At 33.1% G+C, this 12,688-nt stretch overlaps 1 protein-coding gene across 1 annotated transcript in view; it reads right to left on the bottom strand.

Moving 5' to 3' along the window:
- Positions 1 to 12,688, bottom strand: part of ADAMTS19 (ADAM metallopeptidase with thrombospondin type 1 motif 19) — a 271,163-nt gene that overhangs the window by 182,000 nt on the left and 76,475 nt on the right. The window contains 1 exon segment of the mRNA XM_017874729.1: positions 5,969 to 6,012. Within this exon segment, the coding sequence (XP_017730218.1) occupies positions 5,969 to 6,012 (44 nt within the window).

The following is a 12,688-nucleotide window of genomic DNA, read 5'->3' as shown; positions in this document are numbered from 1 at the left end:
GGATTACAAGTGCATGCCATCATGCCCAGCTTTTTTTTTTTTTTTTTTTTGTATTTGTAGTAGGGATGGGGATTCACCATGTTGCCCAGGCTTGTTTCGAACTCCTGGCCTCAAGCAACCTGCCCGCCTCAGCCTCCCAAAGAGCTGGGATTACAGGCAGGAGCCACTGTGTTCAGCCGTGGGTAGATTTTAAAGAACTGATTCAATTTATTTCATTGTTAAAAGAAGACATAGACTATTTTTTTGTTGTTGTTGTTTTGGCTAATCCCTCAGCTAGAAATGGTTAACTATAATTAATCATGTTTGTTAACAGAACCTGAGTTTGTTACTCCTTATAAATATTTATATATCATGGTACCAATTACTACTTTTTATCTAATCTCTTTACCAGTTCTCAAAACTAACCATAGAAACAGAATTGTTGATACCACAGTTTAAAGACTTGAAATCATTACGTTTCTTTATTCTTTCTCTAAATGATGGAGGCAATATTACTTAGAAAGTGTACTGGTTTTCCACGGCTGCCTGTAAAAATTATTGCAAATTCAGTGGCTTAAGGTATCCAAATTTATTCTCTTGCAGTTTTCTAGGTTAGAAGTTTGACACAGACCTCACTAGCTAAAATCAAGTGTTGAAAAGGCTGTTTGTGTTCACTTCTGTAGGCTCCAGGGAAGATTCTATTTCCTCGTTTTTGCATGTTCTAGAAGCTGCTCACATTTCTTCACTAGTAACCTCATTCTTCAAAGCATCCATGATGAGCTGAATCCTTTTCATATCGCATCTCTGTCTTTCTTTAGTACTCATGTCTCCCTCTGACTCAGAACTTTTCTGCCTCACTCTCCCACTTTTAAGAACTCTTGTGACAACATTGGGACTACCATGATAATACAGGATAACTTCCCTATTTCAAGGTCAGTTGGTTGGCAGCCTTAATTCCATCTACTACCTTAATTCCTTATTGCTTTGTAACCTCACGTATTCATAAATTCCAGGGACTGGGGCAAATACGCTCTTAAGGACTATTATTCTGCCTACCACAAAAATTAAGGCAACTTCATAAGCAAGAGCAGCAAAGAGATAGTTTCCACTTGCATAATGAAATACACTTTATTTCCCTTAAAATTTAAGTATACCACCATAGTTCATTCAATCTAAGATTTTAAAAACTTTGAATTAAACTATGACAACCCTGGTAAGCCATTCATTGCCAAATGAATCCTAATTTCAGGGATTTAAAAGGTAAACACACGCCTGTAATCCCAGCACTTTGGGAGGCCAAGGTGGGCGGATCACAAGGTCAGGAGATCCCGACCAGCCTGGCTAACACGGTGAAACCCCGTCTCTACTAAAAATACAAAAAATTAGCCGGGTGTGGTGGCAGGTGCCTGTAGTCCAGCTACTCGGGAGGCTGAGGCAGGCGAATGGCATGAACCTGGGAGGTGGAGTTTGCAGTGAGCCAAGATCACGCAACTGCACTCCAACCTTGGCGACAGAGCAAGACTCCATCTCAAAAAAAAACAAAAAACAAAAGAACAAAAAGATAAATGCACATGTTTTTAAATTGATATTTTAATGGATTAAAACATATAATACCATGTGTTTTCTTCCATGATCTACATACCTACCTACTGACCCACCAAACCATCTACATAACTAAATCAACAGGAAAAAGTGTGTAATTGAGAAGGTGGTAAAAATTATTTTACTTTTATCCCCTATGTAGCTTTTCAAATATAAGCTTAGTAAATAACTATAATTTATCAATGAAAACACTTACTTAACAATATTCCATAGCATTAATATAGCCCAACTTATTTAAAATGCACAAATCCTTTTAACTCAGCAAATGAGCACAATATCCTATTGTTTTAAAGCTGAAATATTGGTAAATAAAATTATTTCAAAGTTCGTGTTTGTCATTTCCAATTTAATTCTATATCTTCATCTGAAGACATTTTTCTCACATTCAGTTTTCTAGCTGTATTTTTATCTATGGCATAAAAATGCATTATGTTATAAAAGAGAGGTGACAGTACAGTGAGAAGATCTGAGGTAGAGTCTAGCACTACCATTTATTATCAGTGATTCTGGGCAAATCTATAACCTCTCCACGGGGAATAAGAGGATGTGATAGAAACTGGTGCAGATGAAATGCCAATTAACTAGCTGCTTTGCAACTGTCACAGTTTCACAACATTCTGTGAGACAGAAGATGTAGCCTCTATTTTAAAGGTGAGGAATCCAAGCTTTTGAGGTGTTAGTGTGCCCACATTCACATAGTTAATAAGTAGCATAGCTCTGATTTAAATCTAGGTATCTGACTTCAAAATCTATGATCTGTTTGTTTTTCAGGGCTTTCTTCATCTGTAAAATAATAATGATAAGAAAACTAGAGAGTTCAGATTTTGATGGAATTAAATGAGACAATGTCCATGAAAATACTGTTTGCATTACAATGCAAAGCATAAATCTTAGCATTGCTTTGAAAATACAAGCATTTCTCTCCATTTATAACTCACATTAATAATATAAATTAAAATCCTCTAAGTGCTGTTCTTTCCTCTTACTATACCTAGGAGAGTAGGGAGAAGCATCTTAAAGTTATCATTCAACCCTACACGATCCAAACTAATAAATACTAAATCTACTTTCCTTTCTCTTTCTTCTCTCCATATTTTCATTATAGTATTAAAAGTAAAATGGCTGACTTCACATTGGTTATAGATAAAAGAAGTACACAATGACTTAAAAGCAGCTATCAAAAAATATATCCCTTTGGATTATATGAAGAGATTTTAAAATGTGTATGCAAAAACCTTTTATTGATGTTAACCCTAAATCACTTCAGCTTTGTTTTACTAGCGATTAATAGCTATTAAGATGATTGATAAGCTATATACATGCTCATTTAATTTTTTAAGAAGTCACAGAGCAGTTTACCAGCATTTTCTCTTAATAACAATAGAGGTTATTAATATTGCCCCATATTTTTCTTGCCCTGTAAATGAAAATATGAACATCAGGGAAGATTTTTATGCCTTAGGCTACAAGGAACATAAAAGTCTTTAACTGGCTTAGTAATAAGGATATACTGACTCACATATTCAGAAACCCAAACATTAGACTGGGCTCCAGGATTGGAGGATTCGACAATGTTATCCAAGAGAAAGATACTTTCCATCTCTTCATTCTGCAGTATATGATGTCAGATTCATCACAAGGATGGTTTCCTTCCTGATTACAGTGATAAGGGTTGCATCCTTCCTTATTTATATCCAGTGGAGGCATAAATGATCAAGCTCTAACCATCAAAAATGCTACCTTTTTCAGCTTCATGAGATAAATATAGGGAACAGATCATATGTCTCCACTTGGGCAATGGCATGTGCTGACTGGCTTAGGCCTATGGTCCTGAAACAATCCCCATGATAGACCCAGACAAATCATGACCCAACCCCCTAGGGCTATCCTTTCCTAACACAGCATTGCAGCTACACAGTGGTAGATGCATGGATGATGAGGTGGCAACCACAGTGTCTATGTCTCACAAATGTCTTTATAAATCTTATTAATATACAGTTGTCCCTTTGTATCCATGCGGGATTGGTTCCAAGACTCTTTGCAGATAACAAAATCCATGAATGCTCAATTCCTTTTATATGACGGGGTGGTATTTGATTATAATCTATACACATCCTCTCCTATACTCTGAATCAACTCTAGATTACCTTTAATACCTAATATAATACTTAGCACTTACAAGGTAAGCACTACGTAAATAGTGGTTATACTACATTATTTTAATTTGTATTTTTGTTATTGCTGCATTTTACTTCATATGTTTATTTAGACAAAATATTTTTGTACCACAAGTGGTTGAATCCATGGAGATGCAGTCCATGATACAGAAGGCTGACTGTATATGACTCTATACATAGGCATAGGTGGTGTGACAAGAAGGTTTTCGTGGGGTTTGGGTAAAACAGATTACTTTGACTTGGTTGCTATAAGTTTTCATTTTACCTGTCTTGAAGAAATATTTCCGATTTTCACTCTGCTCAAGACTACATAGGAAAAGATCCCATCTATATTTGGGCTAAAGGAAAAAAATCTGCCATAAGATACAGAAGGGATAACTAGGCTTTAGTGATGCCAGAGGTGCCGATGACAACCTAAGGAATCAGCAAAACAGAATTCAGGAAGGGCACTGGAATTTTCACACCCTATGCTATAATATTTAAAACTGATTTTTTTGAAGATCTTAATGAACAGGACAAATAGAGCCAAAGACTCAATAAATTGCTTTCCTGCCAAATCTTACATACTCTGATTATCGGAACACACTGAAGTACTCAACTATGCAAATGTGTTTTAAATTAGAAAATAAAATTTACATATACCGTATCACAAATATACACAGAATTTTGAATTAGCAGATTTAGCAAGATGTGAAATTCTGTTGTTATCAAAACAGAAATTGGTTCTTATTAGTAGCTGCTTACAGGCTATACAGAGTCAATTCGTGTGTATAGCTATGGAAGATGTCGCCTGAGTTGCTGATTTCTCACATGTACTCGAGCAAAGCAAGATGTGAGCTGTCCCTATTAAAGAAGGCTTTAATAATAATAAATGGGGGCAACACTGCTGCTTGCATGAAAGAAAAGGTTATTATTTTGAGACAAGTTTTACTGGTAATCAAAAGCTTCCACGGTTAGGGTAACAAAAACTAGATGTCAAGTTTTAATTTCTGGAGATTCAGACAGGAAAAGAAGAAAACTGGAGGGGAAGCAGGCAAGAGAGTCAACAGTAGGAAGATGGTCCCTACATCAATTCCGCTTTTCCTTAGGTGCCCAGCTCTTTTTATGCTGACAGTTCCTTCTGAACCAAATATTCCCTTGATTCCATCATCATCCACTTTATATTATTATAACTACTTTCCATCGTAAGTTTTATGAATAATGCATGTCAAAAATCCTTATATTATCCAAGATGTTAAACATATGAGGAGGTTGATGAAAAATTAGGTTAATGGAACTGGTTAGAATTATCTTTTAAAATACTAATATCCCTATGTTCTGTTTCTGCCCCCTTTTATTTATTATTTATTTATTGTTTATTATTGTTCACTTTATAAAAAACAAATGACACAACAAAATGGTCAAGTTAAAATACTGCTCATCTTATAGAAATGAACCCTACGTGATACGCCAAAATTAGATTACAACTCTTAAATGTACCTTACCAATAATATATTGTTACACACAGCTACATAACTTAAAATTAAAGAGAGAGATATAGATAGATAGATAGATAGATAGATAGATAGATAGATAGATAGATAGATTGGGGTATCTTTGGATAGATACATTTATATTTATATGGATACATTTTAAAACATGAAAATATATGTGGCCATTCTCTCAAAATTAGAACAGTGGTTTCATGAATTCTGTTGGCTATATGGTTCTGTTTTAGGCACTTTAGATATCTAATACAAATGGTGAAAAATTTGCCACTTTACGTAAGAAGAATCATACTGAAACAGCAGTTTATTTTGACACAGTCTGCAAAGATTTTTAAACACACATAACTCAAAAAACAATCTGTTATCCTGCAAATTAGTCAATCACAATGTCATTAATATATTTTATCTTGGGTTATTAATAATAATAAAATTTTATCAAACTCATGTGTGTATCTCTGAGAAAATAACAAAAAAAGACTGATTATAGCCTTAAAGCATCACTTAAATATTATCTCCTATATATAGTTGATACATGTGTCTTTAAGCTATTTAATTAATAACTGAAGTGCTGACAAACGATTAAACATATACGTAGAAAATATGTATGTCTGACATTTTGAAGTTATTCCTTTATAACCAGAACACAAATAATTTCATATACTTAAACAAGTGATGTGTTCAAGTTCTCCAGAACTCCAAAAGTATGAGAATTTTTACACTTACCAACAGTATCACATGGTTCATCTTTGTGCACACAGAAATCTTTCCTAGAAAGAAAAATAGAAAACTGAAATAAAGATAAATTGTTTTCTACAAACAAGACATCATGTGACTCATTTGTAATAGTTATATGATTAATTGTAACACATCTGTTATCTCCAAGAATCTAATAAAATTGTGAATAAGATTAATTTTTAATTCTAAGATATAGAAGATTAAATTTTATAGCACATTTGTACATGATATAATTAATCCTCAGACATTAGACAGTTCCCATATTATGGACAATATTTCAAAAGCAAGATCCCATCTTGTTGTGAATTTTATAGTATTCTATTGTTTTATTACAAAAAATAATATCTGGTATTGGGACAAGGCTTTCCATTTGAAAAATTACTGGAAGATACCTACTTCATGTAACACAAAAATTATTTCCACAGAGAAGATTTAAATGTTAGAAATACAACTTAAAACAACATAATATTTTATATCATAAGACTGGCAAAATTTTAAAAGACTGATAATCATTTTATTAATGGTATAAGGAAATTATTATTTTACATAAATGGGATCTAACTATGTAAAATATTTTATAATTTTTACTCTTTATCTGAAACTATATATTAGCATTCCTAAGAATGCTTCACTTTTTTTTTATCAATTATTTAGGATTTCATAGAACATAATTTAATATATCGTAATACGAGTTATGAGATTTGGGGGCAGAATATATGAAAGCAAAACTTTTAATCTACCTCTTACTAGCTACATGACCTTAGGCAACTTATTTAGCCTTGTTGTGCCTCTGTCACCTCATCAAAAAGACAGAGGTAGTAATAATATCTACCACCTAGGTTTACTATTCAATTTAAATGATATACATAAAACCTTAGAAACCTAGGTTACTGTGCAAGGGGAATGAATTAACACATATAAGGTATTTAAAACAATGCCACACATAAAGTAAGCTCTCAAAAGTTAGTTGTGATGTTTTGTTGGGGATTTTTTATTGCTGCTATTAGTGTATCATAATATAAGCAACTTCTTAGCAATAAGCTTTTAGGTTCTATACAATTTTTACTATCACAAACAATATCACAATAGGTCTTTTGTGTGTACATAAATGAGAAAGCAAAATTATCTTTAAAAAAAAAATTTCCTCTGTTACAGGATCTGAAAGCTGTATCTAAATGATAAAAAAGAAAAGACTTTTAAAATTAAAGCACAATACTTTTGCCTATTCACCAATGAAGTCTACATTGATCTTGATAACGGTTAGCTTTCAATTCACATCTCGCTTCTCTCATTAGCAGCGTTTGTGATTTAATACATATATATATCTATATATGTGTATGTATGTGTGTGTGTGTGTGTGTGTGTGTGTTCGTAAATGTTCCTTGTATATTAGAAATGTATATTTGTTTTTTTGGAGCGCAGTTCCATCTAGCTCTTAAAAGCTCTGATATACAATTGTTATGTAGAATAATCAATTCTGGATTGATTTTTACATGGTACCGAGAAAAGACTGTTAAAATTCCATTGTGGTTATATTTTTTTTGATGTTTCCCTGTGATTTTAATTTTTGCTTTGTTTATCTCAAAGTTTATTGTTTATTAAGTACTCAGTCTCTAAATTTGTTTGTTTTGAACTATTATTTTTATTATCATGTAAAATCCATATGTTTACTTTGCTAAGGTAGATTGTATCTGATACTAACAAATATTAATATACAGTATTGCATTAGTATTTGCTTGTCCTATCTCTTTCATTTTGTTGTTAACATTCATTTTCTCTGAGTCTCTTATAAAGAGTACATAGTGAAACTTTTAAAAGCTAGTTATATAATATCTTTATAAATGAGTTTAATTCTTTTCTATTTTATTGTTGATATCTTTGGATTTCTATTATTTATGATTTCTATTTACCAAGTTATATTTCTTTGTTCTTTTCTCTTTCTTCCTTTTATTTTTTACTCACTTTTTTTGGCTACTTTGAAATTAACATTAAATTGTGGTTGATGTGTGATTCCTTTTACATTTTAAAGTATGATATATTTGTTCTCTATGGCTGCTGTAAAAGTTCCATAAATTTGGTGGCTTAAAACAACACAAAACTTTAACTTACAGTCTGAAGGCCGGAAGCTTGAAATGGGCTTTACTGTGCTAAAATTAATGTGTCAGCAGTATCATGTTCCCTCTGAAAGCTCTAGATGAGAATATGTTTCCTTGCCTTCGCTAGCTTCCAGAGGCTACCCAGGTTTCTTGACTCAGGGCCTCCTTTTATTTTCAAGGCCAACAATTCCATCACTCTGCCCCCTGCTTCCATCATCATATGACCCTCTCTGACTCTCCTCTCTCTCTTTTTTCCTCACACCAGGATAATCTCACCACCTCAAGATCCTTAATATAATCACATCTGTACAGTCATTTCTTCCATACAGGTTATTTTCAGGTTCTGGAAATTAGAGCATAAGCATCTTTGCAGGGGATGTTATTTTTCCTGCCTACCACATATCCTTAGAATGTGTAAAGCTCTTCCTCCTGAAAAAGGAAAGAACGTAACATTCTTTTAATCCAATCTCTCCCTTCAATTTTCATGTGTTTTAATTTGAAATTATGGTTGCATCTTGATTTTCAAATCTAAAATTTGACAGTTGCTTTTAAAAACCATCAGGGTTTACGCAACAATTTGCCTTTTTACTTAGCAATTTATTTTCTCAGTTATATCTTGTATCTTTACTTTCTAGACATCTCACTATTCTTTTACTTTAAGTACATTCTTCAGTATCTCTTTCAATGAGAATCTATCTATGAATGGTAAACTTTCCTAGTTATTTTCTTTTGCTTTCATTTTTATTATTTTGCATTTATTCATAACTAAACAGTAACTGAGTTGTTATAAAGTCAACTTATTGACTCTCAAACACTGAAGATACCATTTCATTTTATTCTAGCATTCATAAATATTGATTAGAAGTCTCTGATTACAGTTTTTGCCCTTTATTCATGCATTTGCTTTCTGCTTAATTTTTAACACTATTTCTGTCTTTATAATTCTACAGTCCCACGAAGATGAGTCAAGGTACTGATTTTGTTTTTATTTATCTTCTTTGGTACTTGGTATATTTTCAACTTAAAGATCCATGAATACTTAAAAATTCTTACCATTATCTATTTAGTTAATCCCTCTGACATTCCATTCTCTTTTCCTAGAACTTCTTTAGGAATGTTATAATTCTCATTCTGATGTCTGTAATGCTCAGGCACCTTTGTGTATTTCCATCTCTTAACCACTCTATGTAGCCTGCTGGGAGAATCCCTCAGATCTATCATCCAATCCACTAATGCTCTCTTCAGCTGGATCTAATATGCTTTTCAATTTAGAAATTGAAATTTTAAGTATAAGTACCATATTCCGTACGTCTTCCCGAGAACATTTATTTTCATCAGTTTTCAAATAAACTGTTTTTCCCCCAAAAAACACCTTATTCTCATATTTTGAAATTTTGATCGTTTTAATTAGATGGACATGCTTGTTTCATAATCCCTGTTAGTCTTTTTTAAAAATTATTATTCTTTAATATGTCTCTGGGTTCTTAAAATGGAATATGTTGTCACTGGTCATTTTGGAATTCTATTATGAACTCAGTCAGTGGGATGTTAATTGTGGTTGCCTCATCGTGTAAGTTGAGAGAGAGTCCCTTCACAGCAGTTTTGCATATACTTTCACTAAGTGCTTCAATTCTGGAATCAGATTCATTGTAATGAATACCCAGAGGAGGCATTTTTGTCCTAACCTGGGGTCATGGATGAGGCAGAATGTTTCCTTGTTCACAACCTGTGCTTGCTGGCAGAACTTTTAACAGTGCATACTTTTATTAAGGATCTAAGTATCTACAAATTCTAGTTGTGTGTAATCATTTCAGTTCCACTTCCCCACTTTGCACAGACTCATTAAAACATAAAAACCTAGATTTGTTTAGTTCAAAAAACTCCCTCAGGGAAGCTCCCACATTACTTTAGATGCTTACTAAACTTCTTGCCAGAACTTGCTTTATTTTTGGCTCATCTGTGCATGTAAAAGTATGCTTATTGTATTTTTTGCTATGGTTTATGGATGTTCATAATGGGAACATTTTCTGATTATCTAGACAGCCAGATTATCACATAATTAAAAGAACTGGACTTAATCTGTCACCTATCATATAGGAATGAAGTATAGTAAAATAACACATTAGTTTATTGTTAGCATTAAGTCTAAATATATATAGAAACAAGCCATATATGCCTTATTTTATTATTACATTTTATATCATGCAGCTACTTTCACCAAATGCTTTAAAAGACTGCAGACCTGCCTCAATAAGATGTTCAGTTGATATTTAATAGTTTTTCAAAAATGTCTTTCAACAACTGGGGATTATTTTACTTATAAATTATTGTAAAAAATTAGTGATTACTACAATATTGTTATTTTTCTTCCAAATGGTTGGAGATAGACAAAAATAATTGTTGCTAGCCATGAGTATAAGATAGGGATGAAGTATATTAATATCAATATTATTAAAATTGTTCTCTATTTCTCCTGACGAATTCTGAAAGAGATGACTATATGAAACAAATATAGACTCAATTATGAGAGTAATGTGGAAAAGGTAGAGCTAAAATAGAGAAGATAAACAATAACCTTAAATAATATCTTTTCAATACAAGGCACAAATTGAACTTAATACAAACTTAATTTGTTTAAATCACACCCAAAATTTAGGAATACATTTACCATTCTCTAGTTATAAATAACAAAAATAATTCAAATATGATAGGTTATCACATAAATTGCTTCATGAAGTATCAGTGGAAGATGTATTAGTCCTGTGGTTCTCTTAGCTGAGAACACTTCTCCAGTATTTCATTAGGACTCAAGCAAGGCAAAGACTCAGGCCCTCTTGCATGTTATCTATTCTCTCTTTCCTTACTTAATTAACTCCACCCTCAAATACCTGGCTTTAGTTTGTTTTAGTGGCCATGCTTCCCCTACCTCTGTTTGCCTTTATAATGCATCGAGAGAAACCTTTGCTCTCAAGAGGGCCTGTTGCCCACTGCAAAACTCACTTCATTATACTGGAAAGGGAGCAGGTAATCCCTAAAACACAGTAGACATAATGTAATGTTACACTGTGCTGTCTACCAATTACGGTATATTTCCAGACAACAGAAATAGTATAACATGTTTTTACCAGTTTGTATAAATTTTAATGTTTTTCTCAAATATGCCATTATTTTTGTATTCTAGTAAATCCAAAAACTAATTAATCCAGGCTGGGTGCATTGGCTCATGCCTGTAATTCCAGCACTTTGGGAGACCGAGGTGGGTGAATCACCTGAGGTAGGGAGTTCAAGATGAGCCTGACCAACATGGAGAATCCCTGTCTCTACTAAAAAAAAAATACAAAAAATTAGCCAGGCCTGGTGGCGCATCCCTGTAATCCCAGCTACTCGAGAGGCTCAGGCAGGAGAATCACTTGAACCCAGGAGGCGGAGGTTGTGGTGAGCCGAGATCATGCCATTGCACCCCAGCCTGGGCAACAAGAGTGAAACTCCTTCTTAAAAAAAAAAAAAAAAAAAAACTAGTTAATCCATTCTTGATAATTTAAAGACGGCTGCCAGCACTTGGTACACTAATCTTAACTTTTTTTGTATATAGATGATATAATCCTATCAGGTTGCTTGCATACTCCTTAAAAGTCTACTGACCCAACTGAATGGATGTTGAAAAGTAGATGCATTTTTCGGTAAATTATTTAAGTAAATACGGAAAGAAAGCAAGAAAATTTTGATGAAGTAAATAATTGATTGTCAAGTATTGGGAGTTTTAAATATTTATACTTTTTTTTATTGTAAAATATATATATATATATATATATATCTTTCTGAAAATATGTACCAAAACTAGAAGGAAAACTCTACATAAACGAGGGAAGATACATCCAAATTTTATCTCATAAAACATAACCACTATAGCTGCTCTACCCTAAACTTTTCCCATGGTAAACAGCATGCAACTACTTTTTCCAAGCAGTCATCATTCCCTTCAATATACAAGATACAAAACAGGAAACCTTGTAAGTCTGGGCAAGACAAGACTGCTCTCAATCAGAACATTTATTCCCAGGGTTATAAGGGAAGGTTTTTACAAAGCCAAATGGTTCCTTCATAGTACTGAGGTAAATCCTATCCTTCCCCAACTCTGCTCCCTAGCATCTTTCCACTGGGAAATCACCTTCTATTGCATCATATTTTCTGGTCAGTGTATTCTAGTCATCAGCTTCCAATCATAGGATTATCCTCCCACACTGAAACCCATGTTTTCAGAGGATGGAAAAGAGATAATATAGTAAAATATGAATGGCTCTGAATCATCAAAATTCAGTAGATGAGATGCCTAGAGCTTTCCTCTTTGCCATCTTTCCTGATGCCTGATTCTTCAGTTCTTCCTTTGATTCTGAAAATGTAGAATCAAAATAAGCCAACTGTTTCTTCTGTTGCTCAACTTAGGCAAAGTTGGTCTCTGTGGCTCAAAACAAATAATACCCTAATGATAAAGGAAAATAATTTCTGCTGGCAGCAAAACATATTCAGAGTCTCAATATAACTATAGATAGAGATGAATGGAAAGGTTTTCTAGCATTATTATTATAAATAAATGACAAAATATCATTTCTCT

This window comes from Rhinopithecus bieti, unplaced genomic scaffold (assembly GCF_001698545.2).
Source record: "Rhinopithecus bieti isolate Rb0 unplaced genomic scaffold, ASM169854v2 scaffold_8035, whole genome shotgun sequence".
NCBI classification, from domain to species: domain Eukaryota; kingdom Metazoa; phylum Chordata; class Mammalia; order Primates; family Cercopithecidae; genus Rhinopithecus; species Rhinopithecus bieti.
Note: the sequence above shows the minus strand (reverse complement) of the source record. Positions and strands in the feature narration are given on the sequence as shown.